Source organism: Canis lupus, chromosome 11 (genome assembly GCF_048164855.1).
Source record: "Canis lupus baileyi chromosome 11, mCanLup2.hap1, whole genome shotgun sequence".
NCBI classification, from domain to species: Eukaryota; Metazoa; Chordata; class Mammalia; order Carnivora; family Canidae; genus Canis; species Canis lupus.
The window spans coordinates 43,378,174-43,401,910 of NC_132848.1; the positions used below are offsets into that span (position 1 = coordinate 43,378,174).

General features: G+C 39.5%; 1 protein-coding gene across 2 annotated transcripts; it reads right to left on the reverse strand.

Moving 5' to 3' along the window:
- Positions 1-1,099: 1,099 nt before the first annotated feature.
- Positions 1,100-23,075, reverse strand: IL1RL1 (interleukin 1 receptor like 1). 2 transcript variants are annotated; one of them, XM_072844413.1, is made up of 11 exons: positions 22,829-23,075; positions 21,813-21,994; positions 20,532-20,742; positions 19,332-19,509; positions 19,076-19,238; positions 15,956-16,027; positions 14,092-14,191; positions 13,863-14,008; positions 8,400-8,546; positions 7,150-7,317; positions 1,100-5,002 (listed from the first exon to the last, which is right to left on the reverse strand). In XM_072844413.1, exons 2-11 carry the CDS (start codon positions 21,871-21,873, stop codon positions 4,617-4,619), a joined length of 1,632 nt encoding a protein of 543 aa, XP_072700514.1. In that variant the 5' UTR covers positions 21,874-21,994; positions 22,829-23,075; the 3' UTR covers positions 1,100-4,616. The 2 variants fall into 2 exon arrangements, with proteins under 2 accessions (XP_072700514.1, XP_072700513.1); XM_072844412.1 differs by having other exon boundaries at positions 14,092-14,233; positions 22,829-23,063.
- Between the last annotated feature and the right edge of the window lie 662 nt (positions 23,076-23,737).

A 23,737-nucleotide genomic window follows, 5' to 3' on the forward strand; every position in this document is an offset into this window, starting at 1 on the left:
GAGATCTACAAAATACTGCAAAGAGAAATAAAAGAAAAAATGGACGGATATACCATATTTATGGATTGGAAGATGCATTGTTAAGATATCTATTCTGTACAAACTGTGGAGTTTATAGAGTCCATACATTTTTATTTTTATTTTTATTTTTTTTAATTTTTATTTATTTATGATAGTCACACACATAGAGAGAGAGAGAGGCAGAGACACAGGCAGAGGGAGAAGCAGGCTCCATGCACCGGGAGCCTGACATGGGATTCGATCCGGGGTCTCCAGGATCGTGCCCTGGGCCAAAGGCAGGCGCCAAACTGCTGGGCCACCCAGGGATTCCGAGTCCATACATTTTTAGACTCTATATATTATAGAGTCTAAATATTTCCTACAATCCAAATCCCAGGAGGAATTTTCAAAGAAATTGAGAAACTGGTTTTAAAATTTATATGAAAATGCAAATCACCTAGAATAGTCAGACCAATCTTGGGAAAGAAGAACAAAATTAGAGGACTTATGCTGACCTGAAGGCATACAATAAGGCAATACTAATCATGATAGTGTGATATTTGCATGAGCATAGAAATAGAAAATAATATAGAGTAATAGATCCACACATATATAGCCTATTGATCTTTACCAGGGCATCATGTCAATTCAATAGGAAAAGATAAGCCTTTCACAAGTGTTGCAGGAACAATTGGGCATATCTATGGGAAAAAAATAAATGGGGTTGACCCTTACCTCATTCTATATGCAAATATTAATTCACAGTGGACCATAGACCTAAATATAAAAGTTGGAACCATGAATATTTCATAAAGATACATGGGAAAATATCTCCAGACCTTGAGATAAAAAAATAAAAAATAATTAAAAAAAAAACTTAGAAAAGACACAGACAACACTAACCATATAAGAAAAACTGACCAATTGAATGTTACCTAAATTAAAAACATCTGCTAATCAATGATACCGTTGAAAAAAAGAAAGAGGCAAGGAGGCAAGCCTGGAAAAATTGTCACCTTACATCTATCTGAAAAGGAATTAGTATCCAGAATATCTAAAAAATTTCCACACATCAACAACATGAAGAGAAGCAACACAATTTAAAAACGTGTAGAAGATTTTACTTTCACTGAGTGATAGACACATGAATCTTACTGGTGAATAAGACATAAATGTTCAATATCATTAATCGTCAGACAACTGGAAATTAAAACCATAATGAGATTCATTGAATACCCACTGAAATAATTAAAATTCAAAGAAACCTAACAATACCAATCATTGGTGAGGAGGTGGAATAAGAGCAGTCTTGTACATAACCGGAGGAAATGAAAATGGTACAATTAGTTTGCCAGTTTGCCAGTTTCCTAAAAAGGACCACACTTAGGTATTGAGCCAAAAGAAATAAGAACACATGTCCACAAGAATATTCACAATCTCCATATTCACTATAGGTACCATGTGAAACAACCCATATGTCCATCACCAGGGGGAGGTTAAACTGAGTACAGCCATGCAATGGAATCCAAGTCAGGAATACAGAGAAACAAAGTATGGACACATACAAAACATGGATGCATCTCCAAAACGTTATGTTGTGTGAAAGTACAGAGTCACAGCACTGTCTGTCTGACTTTATTGATGGAAATTTCATGATCTGATCAAAACTAATGGAGATAGAAATCAGAACATTATTGGCCTCTGAGGAAGGAGAGAGATTGGCTGGGAAATATCAGGATGGAACTTCTCCAGTAGGGAAGGTGATGGAAATATTTCTTTTTTTTTTTTTTTTAAGATTTATAATCTATCACTCTTTTTGAGAGAGAGACAGAGAGACAGAGAGCACACGAGTTAAGGGAGGCGGAGAGGGGGAGCATCTCAAGCAGACTTCCCACTGACTGGGGAACCCAATGTGGGGCTCGATCTCATGACCCAAGAGATCATGCCCTGAACCAAAATCAAGAGTCAGATGCTTAACTGACTGAGTCACCCAGGCACCCCTGATGGAAATATATCTCTCTTGTTCGGGATGGTAACTACACAGGTATGCGTAATTGTCAAGACTCATCAAACTTAAAATCTGCATTGTATTGTATGCAAATTTGACTCAAGTAAGGGCAATTCCTTGTGTTTTTATAATTCACCAGAATTTTGTAACAGGATCATACAATAGACACCTCACTGGGTTGGACTGAATTCATTCTATTCACGAAACCCCTCCTGGTGTCTGCTGTGGCTTTGAAACTCATAAAGAAAGTAATGTGCCTAATTCCCCTATGTATCCTTCCACAGCCTTTCCTCTCTCTCTGCCCCTTTCAAAGAGATATTTAGCACATGTTCAGAAAAATGTAAATGTTGGATATTTGCAAAGTAGCTTACAATTTGGGCAGTTAAAATATATTTAAAAATAAAGAGATTGGAGATCCCTGGGTAGCTCAGCAGTTCAGCGCCTGCCTTTGGCCCAGGGCATGATCCTGGAGTCCCGGGATCGAGTCCCGCGTCCGGCTCCCTGCATGGAGCCTGCTTCTCCCTCTGCCTGTGTCTCTGCCTCTCTCTCTATGTGTATCATGAATAAATAAATAAAATCTTTAAAATAAAATAAAATAAAAATAAAAATAAAGATATTATAACTTCCTTGTTATATCCTATAGAAAGAGCCCAAATTTGGCTCGAGGCATTCAAGTAGCTAATATAAAGAGGAAAATAAAATCATTTCCAAAATTCTCCATGACCATAAATCAAACACCTGTCTGTAAGTCTAGGTGGGTAGGGAAGCTGGATTAAAGGTACATGTACTCCTGACAGTATTACTTATGGTCACACAGCTGGCGGAGAACAGAGGATATCTTGTTGATTCCAAATTATGTGGTGTTAACTAATCAACTAGAGGGCATCCTTCTCACAGGCTGATTTTTTTAGTTGTTCAATAAAATCAGATGTCACCACAAAAAAGCAGATTTAGCAAATAAAAATTCCCAGTGAAATTTTAATTTCAGATGATATTTCATTCTTTGAATTCAGCTTTAACTGATGTCTTGTATTTTATCTGACAACCTTAATCCAGGGAGTATAGATTCAGATTATAGGGTATGTAGAGGGATAGGTAACCACAGATCCTTTAGGCAACCTTACAGAAATAAACAAGTTCTTTTCAAGCAAGCCTCTGTAAAGCATTGAGTGACAGTTCAAGATTTTACTCCCTGTCAAGGATCTGGAGTGCAGTTTTCTTTTGCAGTTAAATGCAAAATTGTATACTTTTAAAAGCATCTCAGCAAAGGGTGAACTCCTTTAGGGAATTAATGGGAGTGGCCTTGACTGTGCACCTTAACTTCACTTTTGCCAAATGTTTCTGCCAAAAGCCCTACTGATTTCATGGAAATGTTACAACAAACCAATTTCTCAAATTTAAAAAAGAAAATCATAATTGAGAAATGTAAGATACACTGACATGATCATTCCTGAATTACGTATAATGATGGCCATTTAAATTCAGCACAACTCAAATATACAACAATAACTAATGAGGTATGTCAGGTGTGCACAGCCATGAAATAGAACTCTGTGAATATTTAAAATGTTAAAATTTGGGGCACCTGGGTGGTTCAGTGGTTGAGCATCTGCCTTTGGCTCAGGTCATGATCCTGGGGTCCTGGGATCGAGTCCCATATCGGGCTCCCCACAAGGAACCTGCATCTTCCTCTGCCTATGTCTCTGCCTCTGTCTGTGTCTCTCATGAATAAATAAATACAATCTTTAAAAAATAAATAAATAAAACGTTAAAATTTAAGTGACATGTCCAATTTTTTTTCATGAAGTAAAATAGAACAAAATATAAAAAACCACACACCATGTGAGCTCAGCTATATAAATGATATGTTTCAGTACAAATTCAAATTTACCTTAATGTTTAAAAGTCATTATCTTAGGATGATGGATTTATGGATAATTTTTGCTATTTTCTTCTTTCATGTTTTTCTGTTCTTCTGTAACTTTTAAAATGAGATAAAAATATTTCTAAAGAGAATAAAAATCTACGAAAGAAATTTTAGAACTGCAAAAACTTGATTATAATGGCAACTGGGGATGGCACTCCAGTAACATTGGCAACATTGAGATGATAAAACTCAGCATCTGGTCAAATAAAATGTAAAATATTCTGGTATGTGAGGAATGAGATGTACTGCTAAAGTTCTGCTTGTGGGAATCTAAGTGTTCTTCAAGGTTACATGAAAATTTAGCTCTAACACATCTAGTTTGAAGTTCAATGTGCTGAATATTGACAAGGAATAAGGAGCAGGAAAACAGGAAAGAGAGAGAAAGTGGAAAAAGCATAATGAAGAAATCCTAGGCCACCTGGAGAAAGATCAGCAAAGGGAGAAAAGGAAGGAAAAGTGAGCTGAAGAGAGGGGGAGCAAGGATAAAAATTTCTGGGCTTTTTGCAACCACCCAGAATCAGGAAAATGAAAGTAGAGTTGATGGATGAAACCTGAAGCCTGCACAATCTTGACATTCCCACTCCTCATGCCTCTGCTCTAGTGTCTGGTCCAATGGCGTAATCCAGCCAGGAAGAGTTCAGGTCAACGGAAATCTGGTGCATTAGCACATCAAAGCAAGCACTACTGCCCCTGGGCACTCAGGGAAGCCAAACTGGATGTCTTCCCTGGCAGTCTGTTGGGCACAGGCATGTGGTACCTCACATGCTTCCAGAATTTGGAATTCAGCGACTGTTTGTTGGCCACATGGTCTTCCCTCCACTTGATGGTACCTTGCACTTCCACAAGGTGCTTGAGGGAATCTTGAAGCTCCCCAAACTGTAGTCCACCTGGCTTGCTCAGAGCCTCCAATTCTATAAGAATCACCTTGGCGTCGTTCTGGATGAGGGCACTGTGCAGGGCGATCTCCTGCTCGTAGGCAAACTCCCTGCTGTGTGTGATCTCAGGAGTCAGGATAAAAATGTGGCGCCTACTCTTTCGTATGTTGGTTTCCACTGCGGTGGCTGCATCTAGGAATAAAGGACACGGGTCAGATTTCTTGTTGCTGTGTTTTTAAGTGTAAAATACTCAGATCTCACTGCAAGAAGGCAATAGCATGATCAAAGAAATACAACTGTGGACAAAATCACTCAAGATATTCTCAGAGGGTGGCAGCTGAAAGACTAAATCATGTAGTTGCGTGACCTAGGGAAATAAACGTTGAATGGTGCCAGGTAGAGACCTTGTGTCAACCAGGATCCTAACTGGAAGCTCAGCAGACTCAAAAGGACTAACTTAAGAGAGTTTAATAAAAGGACAATTTATAAAAGATGTGGACAGAACCAAGAGAAATCAACGAGAGGTGCCTTGGAACCCCAGCACTAGAAATAACCAGGGAGACATTACCACCCTCCAGGTGTGAAGGGGAGGAAGCAGTCATGGAACCTAATGAGTCTAAAGGCAGCGAATGGGAGCCCATGTCTTGGGAGAGAAGAGCCCAGCTACCCTGGCAACCTCCCAGGATGCCTGCCTCTGCACTCCTGCCAGTGCTTCCATTGGCCAAACCTGGCATTGAACAGAGGGCAGGGGTGACATGGATTCCATAATGACTCACTACCCTGGGCCATTGGATGGTCAGGGTGCAGAGTGGATTTGAAGGAGCAAACGGAAGGTCACTAGCATGGCAAGAAATGCACCAATGCAGCCAGTCACTAACTTTTTCTAAGGGGCGAGTGAAGTTGTTTTGCTAGATTGGATTTTACTTTGATTGAAGTGGGGTCAGAGGGGCAGCCCGGGTGGCTCAGCAGTTTAGCGCTGTCTTCAGCCCAGGGTGTGGTCCTGGAGACCCAGGATCAAGTCCCATGTCAGGCTCCCTGTGTGGAATGGAGCCTGCTTCTCTCTCTGCCTGTATCTGTGCCTCTCTCTCTCTCTAAAAATAAAAAATAAAAAAATAAAGTAAAGTCAGAGGACACAGTTGGAGGAAGGGTCATGGGAAATTTCCCAGGTGAAAAACAACACAATGCAGGCCATACAAGCTGGAGCATCTGTGAGCTGACATTCACGTTGGGCTGGAGAGAGGCAGAACTAGAAATGAGGTCAATGGATCAGAGAAAAAAAGAGATGAAGGGTTTACAGCCAGACATAGCATGTAGTGTGACACCACAAACAGTTGGTGTCCTGGCAGCTTCCTGAGCAGATGTGGAACACGAAAAGAGCATTTGAGCACCATGACTCATTCCTCTCTACCAGCATGAGTAGCCAAGGGGAGAGAGGCTCTAGAGAAAACTTGGGTTACATTTTCCTGAGTTGTTCATTTTATGAGTCTCTCACAGCCTTATGGGGTGATTAACTTTGCCTGAATATTCCAGGACAAATCAGATTCAGCTGCTATGTGTTCCTCTAAATCTACAGATGCTTGAATCCCTCTTTGCAGTGGAAATGCCAGTTTAAATTCACAGTCTACTAAGCATTAACTTTACTGGGCCTACTTTCATGAGGCTCCTGCCTCATTCACATTCCAAATACTTCCTGGTCTCTGAGGAATTCAAGAAGGGTTGTAAGGAGGGCTCATGGGTACTTGACATAAATATAGAGAGAAGCAGAGAACAGCTACTGAAAGGCCAGAATTGTAACAAACTGTCAAAGATGCATGGAATTACTAGAAATATTCCAAGTCAGAAATATTGCAAAACCGAAGACAGTTCTAGTTGTTGCGAGAATATACATTTCAAATGTTTCTCCAATACAAGGAAAGTCATAAAGACCCCTGAATCCTTGCAAATATTTTAGCCAATGCTTCTGGATATTAGAACAAAATTCTTTGATTTTTGGGTCTTCTTTCAGCTTTTCTAGAGAGAATTAAGATATGTCAGGTATCCTAGCAGTGGACATGGGAAGTCAAGTAGGGGCAGTGCCTTGCTAAATCCACCTAGGCAGGACACCTTACCAAGGCTTCACAGCACTGACACTCTTGTGAAAACCTCATGATCAGGTTGGCCATGGGGGCAGGAGGAGCAAAGAGTAAGTATCTCCTTCTTCTACAGAAATATTTAAAAGCTCTGGTCTTAGGCCTGGAGTAGTTATTGTAATTCCTTTCCAACAGAGGGATAAGTTCACCTATCTCTTGGCCTTCTGATGAATGTGAATTTCTGTCCTTGAAGTATGTTGGTAGCTTTACCTTCTCCAGGTAGCAGATCTCTCCCATAAATGCATAAGTTATAGCCACATTTATTTTCAAGAACATCAGGCAAAATCTGGTGGACAAAGTACTCTACAGCACTGGCCCTCTCTGGACTATTTTTATAGTTCCGTGGATAGATAACATAAGCATCGTAGATCTTTCCATCTGAAAATGAGAACAAGAAATACAACTTTAGTAGTTAGCTAGTAAAATTCCCATTTGATTATTGCTACATATTCTTCACTGAATTTATTGTTGGAGGTGCATGAATCCCACCTGTCCCCCCAAATATTCTAGAATCCAGAGATGGTGACAACAATCTACTGCCATAAAATGTCATCAGGACATCAATCTTAATCCCAAAGTTGGCTTCTTTCCTGTCTCAGACTGGATGATAGAGAGTAGACAAGAGTCAGTCCAGTTTTGCACACACCACATGGTCAAACTTAATTAATAATTTACTGATAAAAATTTATTTTCATTGGTAAGGAATCTTCTGTTGTTTGGAGTTGAGCTCAATTTAGCTGTTGTTGCTTACCCTAGGAAGTGAAAATGCGAAAGGAAAAAAATTTTTAAATGATCTGCATGTCCCAGAAATCAAATAATTAGTCCTAGTTGAGTGGACCATATGGAAAGTGTAAAGTACACCTGCCTCCAAAGGAAAGAATGGTGTTCTGATTTAGCAGGCATAAATGTATTCTTTCATTTATGTGCATAAATAGGACTCTTTATGGAGTGGGCTTTCTGGTAAACTACACCTACATTCTGATGGCTCTTTCTAAGCTATTCACATCTGGAAAACAACAACACTTCTGTTAATGTTTGCAGTTCCATAAAGTTTTACCAATAACACATTTTCCAAACTGTTTAAACTTTTCTGGGCTTGGGCCAATTCTGTTATTAATTTAGAGAGGAAGGAAATTTGAACTGTTGAAATGAATCTCAGAACCATAAGGAGCAACAAAAGAGGATAGAGAATGGCCTGCTGACAATGTTGGTGAGCAAAATCTAAGTTTAGTAGCATAGCTATTAAAAGATCAACAGACAAGTAACCCACAACCATTATGAATCTTTTTCTTTTTCTTTCTTTCTTTCTTTCTTTCTTTCTTTCTTTCTTTCTTTCTTTCTTTCTTTCTTTCTTTTTTTCTTTTCTTTCTTTCTTTCTTTCTTTCTTTCTTTCTTTCTTTTTCTTTCTTTTTGTTGGATCTTTTTCTTTTGAAAAAAAAAATGTGAAACTTGCCACTTACCATTCTTAGTTTTGTAAGGTCTAGCTATGTCTCTCCAGAGCAGAATAACCTCAATCCAGAACACTTTTAATATTATCACCATGACATTGATTAGCATTAACAAGACGCTAAATCCCGCAAGTATGTAGTAGGTGCTTTGCTTGTCAACTATTCAAAAGATAAAGGCAGAACAAAAAAGATCACTATTATTACTAGAACAAGGCAAAATAAACAAATATATGGATGCTGACGTCTATTGGGAGTACAACAGATTCATACAAGACATGCCTACCTGGAATTTCCATGGCTGCTTTAAGAATCAGTAAGTGAACATTTATTGAGCGCCTACTCTGTGCAAGGCAGTGAGCTAGGCATCCTAGGGGATGCTCAAAGCATAAAAGGTGCCGAGGCAAATGTAAACTTAACTAAGATAGGAGGTAACAGTGTAATTTGAGTTGGTAGAGGTTCTTAGGAGTGCTCACTCCATGCTAGACTGGGCCATGAAGGCTTCTTGCAGGATGAGGTCCCTGAAGAATAGTTAAAATTTATAGAACTGCAAGATAAGAAAAATGCACTCCTCTCAAATGTACTCCTGCTGTAAGCCCAAGGGCAGAGACGGGGTATGTTCTCTGAGGAACTGGGATATTCCAGTTTGGGGAATTAGTGGAAGACGCAATAAGAAATGTGGGTCAGGGCTAGGTTCTGGCCAGACTTGGGGCTCCTATTAAGGCATTTTGCCTTTATTTGGAAAGGTCCCAGGAGCCACTGAAGAGTGTTGGGTGGGGTGTTAACAATGAAAGTGGTTGACAAGCAAGATTAATCTAAAGGTAGCAGAAGATTTGTTTCTGTGGGAAGAGAAAAATGAATGGGAAGTTTTTGTAACACTTGTGAGAGATAAGGAGAGTTCAGATTTGTGTAATAATGACAGAGGAACGGATATGTCTGGTGTTAGGGCATTAAGGAGAACGAATCAAACGGTCCTGGGGTCTTACTGCATAGAAAAGTAGGGAAGAAACCAGGGTCATGTAAGTCTCTAAAGCATAATTGATGAGGAAGTCAAATTTCTGGGGCTCTAGGTTCTAAACACACCTCTTCCTTTTCTCATCATGGAACTGTGTCTTGTACTCACTGCCCCACAAAATGCATGCACAAGATGGTTTCCGATTTCAAGGACTTGCAACAGATACATACAAATTGAATACAAGAATTGTACTCATTAATGGTATTTTTGGCTGTTTTAAGTTTACTTCTCTTTAAAATTAAGTATCCACTTACAAGTAGTCCCACTTAAGGATGAATGTGACAAGAAGCTCAAAGATTTGGCTATTCTAGTATTCCCCCCGTATTTTTATCTGAAGTCTCAGAGCATGGGTTCCCAGCTTTGTCATAGAAAATCATTCATCCATATTCACAGATTCCTCTCATAGCTCATCAGCATCCTGAGTATCCAGCATCATGAAATCAAGAATGGCCAAGTGAAGAGATTCAAAACCAGGGGCGGGGGGTGGAGGTTGCAAATTGGCAGAGCTTACTATCTGCACAGTCATCAATTTAAATGATAAATACTCCCAAAGTTAAGCATTTCAACAGGCTTCCCCTCCAGGTCTCTCTCTCTCATTCTCTCTCTCTAAAAGTCCCATCTGGATGCCCTCTGGGAACCTACATATCTTGGGAGGATCCTGGTGAAGTAACTGTGCATGTGGCTGGCCACTTCCACTGGAGGAAAGAAGTTAATCCAAGACAGGAATGAAAGTTCGAGTTCAATATCTTTTTGTTAATGACTTTATACATGTATAAATAATTCCCTGTGTGGTAGCTAAACACTAAATACTTTCTGAAAGTGTTTATAAACAGGAAAACACCACTTAAGTTTGAATCTGGCTCTAACTATAATACTTGGTAAGATATTCAACCTCCTTGGGTTCAGTTTCGTTATCTGCAAAACTGGATGATAGTAACAGTCTCTTCCTCATGGAATATTATTCCAATACATAAGAAATTAAGTGGAAAATAATTAGACAAGTCCAAAGGAAACAATGAATAAATGTGTACTACTATCATTATGAGTATCAAATATTTATTTAATCATGTCAAATAATATGGGAACATAAGCTTTTAAAGTTTTTGTTTTTGAAATTTGAGACAATGTTGTGATTTCTTTTATTTTGTGATGAGAAATAAAGGAATTCATTGTGACAAACTGCCATAACAACAGTTTTTGTTTAATGTCCAGAGTTGTCGAAACAGAGCATAACCATGTTAATTTGAAGAAAAACAGGGGGACGGTAATACATACAAAGAAACTAGAAGGAAAAAAGTCACTAAGTACACGTAACATGAAAACAATTCCAATACACAGATAATCAGAGAACATTCACAACGTGACAACATAAGCAAGGCTTACATTGTAGGGATGTTGAGGCAATGACAGTGCTGGGTTGGGGGCACGGCTTCCCCGATCCTCAAGGATCCACTGTGCTAGCTCCCACCACCAGACTGCCCAGATAGAACATTGTGACATGGTCCATATGTCCTGGGGTGAAACCTGGCGACCCGTGGAACTTGATAGCACTCAATATCATGATTCTCTTTGTTTTTAAAAAAACTTACAAATTGATGGTTTAAGTCTGAATGAAAGCAAAAATCCCAAGCACCACTTCAAGTAGAGACTTAATCACAAACACATCAAATTGGTGGTCTCCTTTTCCATCATCTCCATTTTTTTTCATCAGGTTGTGCCTCTGTATGTTTATCCAAGTTAATCCAGCCTATAATTCCACTTAGGGGTATCAACTGAGGGTTTAATCTCCCTTGGCTAAGTGACAAACACATTAAGTAATTTCCACATAGTTGTGCATGGAATAACAAGTGTAAAAATATCATATTTTTCTCCCCCTCGCCCTTTTATACTGGATTAAGTGCTTCATCTAACAAACAGGATGTCTTTGCTTGGAAATGCAAACAAGGGAGGAAGTTGACAGGTGCTCAGGAAGGAAATGCTTGTAAAACTATTTTGCTGACATCACTGCAAAGCAGTGACATACCAAGGCGGTGGGAGGAAGAAGCACTCTGCCCCCCAGAGGAGGAATGTGTCATTACTGACGTTGGTTAGCAATGGGAAAGGTGAGATTAAAAGTGCAATGACTCTGGGCTGCCTGGATAGCTCAGTTAGTTAAGATCTGCCTTTGACTCAGGTCATAAACCCTGGGTCCTGGGGTTGAGTCCCACATCAATCCTCGAGTTGAGCTCTGCTCAGCAGAGGAGTCTGCTTCTCCTCTCTCTCTTGCTGCTGCTCCCCCCTTTTGTGCTCTCTCTCTCTCTCTCATATAAATAAATAAAAATCTTTAAAAAAATAAAAGCACAAAAACTCTCAGATGGTCTTATTACTGTTTTGGATTCTTACAGACAATGTGTCCTCTCGTTACCTATACCCAAGACAGATCATTCTCCGCACCTTGCTTCCATATGCTGCTGATTATTTGTGAAAGAGAATGTTACATTTTAAAAGATTATATATAGTGTCTGAATGTGATCTATTGAAGAATAATCAGCTTCCTATTTTTTATAATTATCTTTTATTGCATCAAATTACAATGAAGTCATTAAAGGCATGCTAGATTCAGATAAACCTACAGGGAAATTATAAGTAATTTGGCCTTTTGAAGTCACTGGGAAGGTTATCCAGCTTAACAAACATAAATGTAAATTGTTATTTTGTTGAATAATTAAGCCTTATAAGCTAGAGCCATGGAGATGTACAAAAAATGTTTTTTCTTGATAACTTTGGTGTTTGTTCATTTATTCATTCAACAAATGTTTGTTGAGTGCATGCTAGGTACCAGGCATTGCACTATAGACCAAGGACACAAAGACGAATGAGACGTCATTCCTGCCCTCTTGGAGCTTATAGTCACGTTCAGCAGACTCCCAAACAGATTTTTGTAAGTGTGATGAGTGTAGAGATAGGACAGGGCCCTATGGGAACACCTGAAAGAAACAAATATACTCCAAACTAATGGCCAAGGAAGGCTCTTCATAAAAGATACCTATATTGCATGTTGAATAACAGATACAGTAAAGAAATTAGCTGAGCTACTAGATTTCCTGTGAATTTTACCCGTATCTAGATTGTAGTTCCAGAGAAAGGGGTGAGGAGGTGGGAGAAATAAGTGAACTATTTTCTTTTTCCTTTTTTGAGCTTAAATAAATTGAATTTTTAAAAAGACAGAAAAAGAAAGACATGTAGTCAAACAATGTATTTGTTGAAATAAATTCAGTTATCTGTATAACTGAATACTATGAAGCCTTTACAAAGGCTGGTGTAGAACATTTAATATCATGGAAATATTTCTACTATAAATTAAATAATTATAAAATAAGTTGCAAAACTTTCTATGTAACTCGTAGAAAAACATGTTTATAATCAAAATACATCTGAAGATAATTTTTATGTGGCAATATGAAGACTGAAGAATAGTCAAGACAATCTTGATGAAGAGCAAAATAAGAAGACTCATGCTACCCAAATTTAAGGTTGATTGTAAAGTTACAGTAAATAAGACAATATAGTGTTAGCACACAAATAATTTTTTTTGCAGGGGGAAACTCACTATTTCTGGAAAGGCCCAGACAGTAAATATGTTAGGCTTGCAAGTAGAAAAAAACAAATAAATAAATAAATTTGCTATTTTCTGAAATTTAGCAACGATAGCACATGATGTCTTATTACAAAGTAGTGTCTAAGAAGTTCGCACTGGGATGGGCAGTAGTTAAGTACTTCCCCTTTTCATCCACTTTGCCAGCCTCACTAACAAAATGTGCAAGCTTTATGACCAAAAAAAAAAATGATAAAAGGGGACATGTTTATAACATGTCATAAAAGTCATGAAAGGTAACAGCATGTTCAATGGTTTACAGTTAGTGTGTTGTCTTTCATATATAATGAGGCAGAGAGAGCTGATGAAACCAGAAGGATGGCCAAGGAGGCAGTTGAGTGTTAAAGAGGAACTAAGATGAGAGAAGGTAAGGTGGGAGGGGACAGGGAGGAGAGTGGTGGAGGAGGGAGAGAAGGCAGAGGAGGAGGAAGGGGAGGAGAGGAAGAAGGGGTGGAGGCAAAGGGTGGGAGGAGTGAGAAGAAGGAGGAGGGATCAGGGAGAGGAGAGGTTGGGAGGAAGAAGGAGAGGAGGAATAGAAGGAAGAGGAGGGAGAAGAGGGGAGCAGTGGAGGGAGAGGAGCGGGATGACAGAAGGGAGAACAGAGGGGGGCAGGTGGGTAGGGGGAAGTAAAGATGTAGAGGCAACTAGGGGACCCATACTACAAATGGTCAGTGTCCTTAAGAGGAGGAGCACATTTTATGAGATGGGACACTTCCATTGTCGGGAAACACCCGCCCTGGAGCCACACTCCAGCACACTGTTCCCTAAGAAAATGATCTCAGTTGATGCAGTTGACTCGGGTGACCCAAGTCTCGGGAGCACTCCTTACTTGGACTTTTCCACTTTAGTCTTATGGTGTGCCGTATCTTGCCATGCAAATTCTGAGCCAGACAGTCATACCGCAGTGATAAATCCTCTTCTCTCACGTCATTTATTCTTAAAATGGTGCTCTGACACGTCATCTCATTGCTAAAACTGAAAGGGCAATGTGTTACTTTTAGTGCTTAGTTGGCTGCTGCAAACTGTGTGGGGATATTTTCACTTTCGTATAAAAATACCTTTGATTTGGCTCCCGTTCCTCTTGAATTCTTGCTTCACCAAAGTTCTGAGCTGTAGTTCTGTTCACCAACCACCGGACGCCAGACATCATCTGAGAGCCTTTCCCAAAGCAAGCAGAGCAGAGGATGTTTGCTGGTTTTCCTAGATGAGAAGTGAAGAAGTTCACCAATAACATTCAGTTCTGTCAATAGTATTGCATTCAGGGTGAAAAAAAAAATAGTAGAACCCCCTGTGTGTGCTGGGAACTGATCCCATTCCCCTTCCTTATCATCAGCACCTCCATGTCCTGGGCCCTCACCTCACCTCTATCCCCTTTGGTCACGGTTTGAAGGAAGCTCTGTTCCCACTCCCCTCTCGCCTACTGCATTAACTAAGAGGGAAATAACTCTGGTTTCATCAATTCCACATTAGAAGATGGGGCTTCTTTTTACTCTAAATTAGAATTTCTTTGTAACTTCTCTCTTCCACATCTTTCTCCTTTTATTGAATTATCTTCATCTCTCTGGAAGCCACTATGTTGGTAAAACTGTGTTTAACTTGACCGAGCTCCAATCCCAGTATTTAATTGTTCAAGAGAATTCTCCATTACAACTTTTGCTTGAGGCTTCCTCCACCCTGAACTGAAAGCTTGAGGACTGCCCTCCTGCCTGGGAACATGCATTCAGCCATCCCTCACTGAGCCCTTGGTTCCTGGGTCAAGAAATAATGCATCTGAAGAGGGATGAGGAATGCAGAGTGTCTCAGAAGGTGATAACCGTTCACACAAATTATTAAAACACAGGGTAGGGATCCCTGGGTGGCGCAGCGGTTTGGCGCCTGCCTTTGGCCCAGGGCGCGATCCTGGAGACCCCAGATCGAATCCCACATCGGGCTCCCGGTGCATGGAGCCTGCTTCTCCCTCTGCCTGTGTCTCTGCCTCTCTCTCTCTCTCTCTCTCTCTCTCTGTCTCTGTCTCTGTGACTATCATAAATAAATAAAAATTAAAAAAAAAAAATTTAAAAAAAAAAATAAAAAAAAAAAAATAAAACACAGGGTATTCTAGTCTTCTATGGAAAGATTGACAAATGACAAATGGGAATTGAAGGAAGAGGAGGGAGAAGAGGGGAATACAGAGGGAGATGTCATTTCAGGGAGCAGGTCTGCCATGCTCTACATGGAAATGGTTTCCTTGGACCTGATCAGATGGAGGCTCTGGATGGGGCTCCCAGAGGGAGGTAAGGAAGGTGGCATGAGGAATGGTATTTGAGCTCAGTGTTGAGAGATGAGAAGGAGGAACAACATGGACAAAAGGCAAGAAAGAATGTGGAAATGCTGCCCATCAGTGTAACAACTGTGAGGAGGCCAGTGTGGTGGGGACACGGGGCACGTGGGGTTAATAGTTGCAGATGGTCCAGGATATGGTGGGAACCAGTTCTTGAAGGGACTTGTCTTTAGGCCAAGAACTTTGAGTTGTATCTCATTTCTGGTGGGGAACCAGAGAAGGCAGAGATAGGTGGAGTCGGAAAGTTTGAGTTCTTATCCTTCTATCATTGATTATCCACAACCTTGGGCATGTTATTGATCCTACTGGAGCCAAAGTATCCACAAGTATAAATTGAGAACAATGTCTGCCTCCTGGAGAGAAGTAAAAATGAAATAAGATAATACTGTGAAAGCACCAAGTTACAAGTACAATACAAATGTAAATGCTGGGAATTCCTAATATTAGCAAGTGCCCCGGTGGATGCTTCTTTACATGACATTTCATTGAATCCCCAAGGTCCATTCTGTTAACTGCCTGACCCATGCCTGGGGAATTCAGACCAAGGGTCATATGGAAGGATTCTCCAGGTAACATTTATAGCATTCTTAAAGTCTTCTTACCAATTTCCACTTCTTTTGTTTCATTTTGTGGAGGCGCTAGAATTACTGGAAACCAAGAAAGGCTTTCCTTATCTTAAATCAAAGACAAAGAGAATATTAATATTAAGATAGCATTGGATGGTCATCAGTTTGAAGCTTGCATTTTCATATTTCTATCCTATTTCATGGCAATGCTCCTCAAATTTTTCTGACAATGACCCACAGCAATAGATACACACACAAATGAAAAAGAAAACATTCATGTAATACTTTATCTTACTACCTATGATACTCTTTGATATTTCCTAATCTATTTTATATCATTAAAACAAATGTTAGGACAGCCCCGGTGGCTCAGCGGTTTAGCGCCGCCTTCAGCCCGGGGCCTGATCCTGGAGACCCAGGATCGAGTCCCACGTCGGCTCCCTGCATGGAGCCTGCTTCTCCCTCTGCCTGTCTCTCTCTCTCTCTGTGTCTCCAATGAATAAATAAAAATAAAAATCTAAAAAAATAAAAAATAAAAAATAAAAAATAAAACAAATGTTAGACCAACACATCAAATAAATTGCATGACCTGGCAATTGCTAGAAAACCATAATTCCACAGAATAAGCACAGCATTACAGTAAAGAAGATTTCAAAAGTCCCATGAAACATTAGCATGTACTTAAATGCGTGTTGAGTGAAAAAAAAAAAAGCCCTATGAATATGACAAACACGTAAGCCCATAACTTCCACTCATGGATTTCCCCCATTGTGGCCCATCCCGTAAGGAAATTCTAATTGGCTGTGGCACCGATGCCTAGAGACAGTGAAAGAGCTCTTCTGGAGCACTGCTGATTCCTACACCACTTGATTTCCATTTATTTCAGGACAGTGTGATTAAAGATCCCAGCAGGTTTCAATGTTAAACAATAAGAGACATCAAAAGAAATGTGGTCCAGTGCTCTACAGTGGTAGAGCAGTTTCAGTAGGTTCTGTAAACCTTCCAAACAAAAACCTGTCTCCAGGGTCACTTTACCCTGAGAAATCTGCCACACTCACTGGTGCTACTTCATCTGTATCCATGGATTAAGTGATGCTAAGGAAACCCTGATTCCTTGTAGATTTGATAGGTGTGGTTGTGAGGTGTTTCCTGTGAATAGGGTCTTATGGACTTTAATATTCAAAAAACACTTTTTAGAATCAAGTTATCTACTTGAGGTCCTTGATAATGTAGAAATTATTGCAAACCAGGATTGTGCGAAAGGTGAAATAGAATGGTGCCACTTGGGCCAAAAGGTTTTGGAATGGAGCCAAGAAGCCATTAAGGAGATAGGTCCCATGTCCTCACTGGTGGAACTATGAATTTTTGAACTAGTCAGACCACAAATATTCCAAGACTGAGCTCAAACATCTGCAACTTGGTACAATAAGGGACTCACTTAGTGATAGCCTTAGTCACCAATTATATTAGTAAAGATTAGCTTTTCGGATCCCTGGGTGGCGCAGCGGTTTGGCGCCTGCCTTTGGCCCAGGGCGCGATCCTGGAGACCCGGGATCGAATCCCACATCAGGCTCCCGGTGCATGGAGCCTGCTTCTCCCTCTGCCTGTGTCTCTGCCTCCCTCTCTCTCTCTGTGTGACTATCATAAATAAATAAAAAAAAAATTAAAAAAAAAAAAAAGATTAGCTTTTCACTGCCAATACCCAACAGAATTCTTAGTAAACAAAGTATACAGGCATTCCCTTTTTGCTTTAAAAACCCCTGACTTTTGCTCCCTAGTGGGACACTATTTGGGTTGCTACCCAAATTTGTTGCAATTCTTTGATTTCAAATTTGCTTATTTATTGCCTCCTGACAGCTTCAGGCTGACAGTTAAAAACCACACAATATGTTTCTATCCCTTTATAGAACTTGTCACTAAATTTCTAATCCAGTTAATTATATTTGAGATTAAATGGATTTTTTTCTATCTATATAACTTCTGACAACAAATTGGGAAAAGAAAAGTTAATCTGGCTCTGCAAATACTTGTATTGCCATCCAAAAAAGTTTATTAAGTTGACATTCAGATCATGCCATCTTTGAAAAGTTAAGTCATAGAGGAAAGAACAGATCTGGCTTTAGATTAGTAGCATAATCTCCCTCTAAAATTTCTTAAATCTTGATAGTGCATTTTTTTTTAAGATTTTATTCATTTACCCATGAGAGAGACACAGAGAGGCAGAGACATAGGCAGAGGGAGAAGCAGGCTCCCTGCAGCGAGCCCGATGTGGAACTTGATCCCAGGACCCTGGGATCACGCCATGAGCCAAAGGCAGATGCTCTTTCACTGAGCCACCCAGATGTCCCTTGATTGTGCATTCAGAAAAGCTCTTTGCTCTATTGTAGAGAATGTGCAAGATAAGCTGAAGCTGGAGGACATCTTAGGGAGGATCATGAAGTATAGTAGTGCTCCCGATTCCCAGTTTTACTTTTCACAGTCAATCTTGGCCCAAAAAGATGAAATTGAAAATTCCAGAAAGAAATGACTCATAAATTTTAAATTGCTCACTGTTCTAAAGAAAATGATAAAATCTCACAGTGTGCCACTCTGTCCCACCCAGGACGTGAATAGGACCTTGGTCCAGCCATCCACACTGTGTCTGTCACATGCCCATTAGTCACTTAGTAGCTATCTTGGTTATGAGCAGACTGATGGTATCACATGGCTTGTGTTCAGGTGACCTTTATTTTACTCAAGTATGCCCCCAAAGCACAAGAATCATGATGCTGGCAACGCGGAAAAGCCAAAGAGAGGCTTTAAGTGAAAAGATGAAAGTTCTCGACATAATAAGGAAAAAAATAATCATACACTGAGTTTGCTAAAATCTATGGTAACTTTTGTCATAGTATATTGTAATCATTCTATTTCATTATTAGTTATTATTGCTAATCTCTTACCATGCTTAATTTATCAATCAAACCTTATCATAGGTATGCATGGATGGGAAAACACGTAGTATATATAAGGTCAGTACTATCCCCTGTTTCAGGCATCCAGTAGGGTGTTTGGAATGTGTCCCCTAGGAGTCTATAGGAAAATCAACAAGAAGGGCACAATTCCTCTTACATTATTTTTTTTTTCAAATATTCTATTTTGTTAAATTCAGTAGCTTACTTTGCACAACGAATGATCTGGTTGCTGTCACGCTGTAATTGATTCCATTTTCATTGTGCATAAATCTGCATGTATAATCACCCGTGTCCTTGCTAGTTGCATTGTCAATCAGCAAAAAGGTCCTGTGTATGTGAAACCTTGGTCCTTGAAGAACTTTGCAATTCTGAAATGAAAAATTCCATTCCATTTTTGCCAACTCTTTACTTGCACCTGTTTTGTATAATTCTCATCCATTTCCCCCCAAATTTCCTGTTACCTTAAACCACTCAACAGGTGCTGTCCAATTGTAGAAGTCAATTGTAGGACAATATATTTTGGAATTTTTTTCTGATCCATATGTTGTTGAATATATCAGATGATCTGGAATACGGCAATCTGGTTGTTTTTTATATATGGTGACGTTCACATATCCAGTCTTATTGGTGGTAGGACTACTAAAATAAGTCAAATGATTTAAAAAGTTACTCAGCATTATGAAATGACTTTATCCAATTCTAGCTTTTATGTAACACTGCTTTTTTTTTTCTTCAAATAATTGATGTACTGGGGTTCTTTTCTTATTTAAAAACAGTTATTAAAATCTAGAGTTCTAAATACTTTTTTTGTGTTGCATTTGAGATAAAACATAACCCCTCTGGTAGCCCTGAAAATGACTCCCTTGACATTTCTTTATACACTGTATCTGCTGTCATGCCAAGAACAGACTATTATAAAGATAATTGGTATTTATTGACAGTTCACTATGGACCATTCATGGTACTAACATGACATCATTTTATTCTCATAGGGATGCTTTGAAGTAGGCTATATTATCATATGTATTCTGTAGATAAGGAAACAGAGGGACAGAAAAGTCACTTGTTGGCTTCACACAGCCAACAGAATTCAAATTTGAAACTAAAACTGGTCTGACCTCAGAACCCAGGTGCCTAACTGCATTTTGATGTAGTTCATCTGATATAGTGTACGTACCAAATCCAAGCACAAGATCAAAACATTTAAAGATGTATATGTATGGTAAGTAATCAGGCACACGATTGTACATAACCCCCCTCAGCTTACCTCTCAGGTTTAAGGCATTGGTAACTGTCCTTTGGCACCCACCCTAGGCCTCCTTGGTGCCTGACATCCAGATTGCTGGGTCTTTTTTGCTAGTTTGTTCTTACTTCCAGCCAAAGTGAGATATTGCTCTCAATTCTCTTGGTCACTAGGAAAGCTAAGTCATTTCCTAATTGGCTACAAGTTAATTTTTGCAGTTCTCCCTCTAAATAGTTCATAATCACCCAAACCCCAACCTGATGGTGTTTCTAGAAGTACTCTTCTATTCAAACCACTTTATAAAATCAACAGTCCCACAAAGGTCTAGAAAGGGAAAGAAAGGGAGGAGAGCTCATGCCATCAACTATCAAAGGAAGGGGAACAATTGCAAAGATCATGGTGGCTGCCTGGTTAATACCTTCTGATAATGCAAGTGTAAATTCCAGAATCCTTGACTTTGGCTGGGAGAAACTTAAGACGTTCCCCGGAGGCGAATACACGATTTCTTTTCTGGGTGGTTATACTTTTGTTGGTTTTTGAGTCATACCAATCCACAGGATACCGAGACTTTCCTTGCCTAGGACATCTCACAATTAAAGCCTCATTTTCCAGCCCCCAAGATGATTTGCCTGCAAATACAAGAAACAAACAACACATAAATCTGATCCTGAAATGATCTAGAAGGACATTATAATTGCTATATTCTATCCTTCTACGATTAGGTCTAGAAATCAACCACTCTTTGTGACATGTCACTGAGAAAGAATAGTAAATGATGAAGGTCTTTTATGAACTGTTCTGATGGGTACCACAGATAGAGTTAACTTGGAGCTAACCCTCCTTCACACTGCTCCAGTGGGAAAGCAGCCACATCCGTCTCTAGGAAGTATGCTGCAGGGCAACAAATGCTTACAGCGCCTCCTACGCACAGGCAGCACGTTAAATTTTGATGTTTTAAAATTATGTAAAGCTAAAATTATGATGTATTTGTTGTGAAGAATTTTTCCTTATAGATTTGTAGTACTGAATGTCTGTAGAGCATAAATGAATTTTCCAGATTTCAATTCAACTGGAACAACCAGAAGCAAGCAGTTTTAAATAGGGTAAATGATGGGGTGCCTGGGTGGCTCATTTGGTTAAGCGTCTGCCTTCCCCTCAGATCATGATCCCAGGATCCTGGGATGGAGTCCCACATCGGGCTCCCTGCTCAAGGGGGAGTCTGCTTCTCCCCCTGACTCTGCTCTTTGCCACAGCTTATGTATGCTCTCTCTCAAATAAAATCTTTTTTTTAAAAAAAGGGAAATGTTTTTGAAATTAATTTTACAATTTTAGTTGAAAAGCAGTACTTAGGGGCATCTGGGTGGCTCAGTGGAAGAGTGTCTGCCTTTGGCTCAGGGTGTGATCCCAGGGTCCTGGGATTGAGTCCTACATCAGGCTCCCTACAGGGAGCCTGCTTCTTTCTCTGCCTATGTCTCTGCCTCTTTCTCTCTCTCTCTCTCTCTGTGTGTGTGTGTGTGTCTCTCATGAATAGATAAATTTTAAAAGAAAGAAAGAAAGAAAGAAAGAAGAAAGAAGAAAGAAAGAAAGAAAGAAGAAAGAAAGAAAGAAAGAAAGAAAGAAAGAAAGAGAAAGAAAGAAAGAAAGAAAGAAAGAAAGAAAGAAAGAAAGAAAGAAAGAAAGAAAGAAAAGCGGTACTTACTAAACTTAGCTGCTGTGTAATGTTCAAGAATTGTCAGAAGTGCCAAGACCCAAAGTCTCATTGTCAGTTTATCAATCCAGAACAAGTGTTAGTTACTTGAGCAACTTGCTTGTTGAGATTATTCAAGGTGAATCCGTGACATATGATGGTGAAGGTCTCCCCTAGGAGGTTGATGGTGCCCCCTGAGATTTACAGTTAGAAAGAGTTTTAGTGTCTCCACTGAAACATAAATCACACAGAATCACAAGCAAAATTGCCATGATTTTTACTTGTCCAATACCCCCTAGGAGAATTCATCAATCAACAGGTATTCATTAGGTAGAAATATGTATAACAGCAGGGTTTCAGATATGAAACATTGCATTTATTCCTACTGAACCTTTGGACAACAGAGGCCTTGCAATAGTTGTACTATTTCATAGTATCATGAGAATGGACTGGAAGAAGCTGAATTAGGAGGAAAGAAAAGTAGTTGTCATTTTTGAAACAAATTAAAACTATATTTCAACAGACCCTAGAAAATACAATGTTATAAATGCTAACATAAATCCACAGATATGCACATAGGCTGGGGACTTGCCTGCACACATGTGTGACCCACATGCAGACACATATACAAATAGTCATCACAAAGCAACTAAAAATATAGGAAAGTGATTGGTAAAGTGTTAATCAAGTGATTGCCCTAGACACTACACAAAATGTGTCCCTGCCTCAGCGTGTCCCCAAGACTCACCAAAGTTTTTCTAAGAATTGTCGAAGGTCTGTGAAAAATATTACATGCTTTTCTTTTTCCTTTCACCAAAAGAAAAATTTAACTAGATTTTTTTTCTTAAAAAGGCATGGAAGGGATTGAACTAATACAGAAATTGGCAAACAGAACGACAGATACAACAACCTTAATATATATAGTTCAAGAAAGCACATTTCCTCTAAACATCAATTGTTGGCACTTTTCCTATTATTTATATGGACAAGTTTTTATTATAAACTTTAGATAAGTAATTGAGGCTTACCCAAACTGAAAGGCAGAAGGGAATAAAATCCAAGTCTGTGACTGAGCAAGGAATAGTTTCCAGCTCCCAAGTCTCTTGCCCTGAAGACTCCTCAGGTGTATGGCCTCTCTCTTATATTTTGAAGAGGAGACACTCAAAGACGTCCTGAAATTCATCACTCCACCCACACTGAAGTTAGATTTTTAGCCACGATTTATGACTGTTCAAAAATCCTGGTGCATCATGTACCAAGAATTCTTGACCTTGGTACATAAATATTTAAACATAAGGACAACACTGAGTAATGCCTTAAGAGGAAATAATTAAACTACCTCCTCTTATTTTAGCATCAGTTTCTCAAACTAAATAACACTGGCTGTTTATTGTCCTAATATTATTACTCATCGGGTTCTCAATGATACTGAAATCCTGGCGCTTTGGGTTGGCCTTTCCAGATATCCCTCAACACTTCATTTGGCAGACATTAGCCAAGCAAGCTCATCTAGTTTTGGCAGCTTTGATGGAGACAGTTCCAAAAACAAAGGAGGAGACAAGCAACAAGAAGGAAGCTGGACTTTCCGGAAGTTTGTAAATGCTCTGTCTGTGGTTCAGAATGTGACATCGTCTTGTCCAAAGCCAGATTCCCCGGCATCTCAGCTCCTCAGTTCTAAGTCCCTGTAGGGACTCATTTCAGTTTGGATGGAGAAGGGAAATTTTTCTAACGAGTTCGAGAGCATAGAGGGAAACTATGAGTAAGAAGGTTACCACGGGAGGCCCTATAAGGAAGACCATACCTTCAACTCTTCGACTCCATACAAAACACATGTTAATTGCAAAATTAGATTTCAGCTATGCATAGATGGAGTGACTCTATTATGAGTAAATGCAACTCATTTTTAAAACTTATCACATCCCCAAAGGATTCAGGGA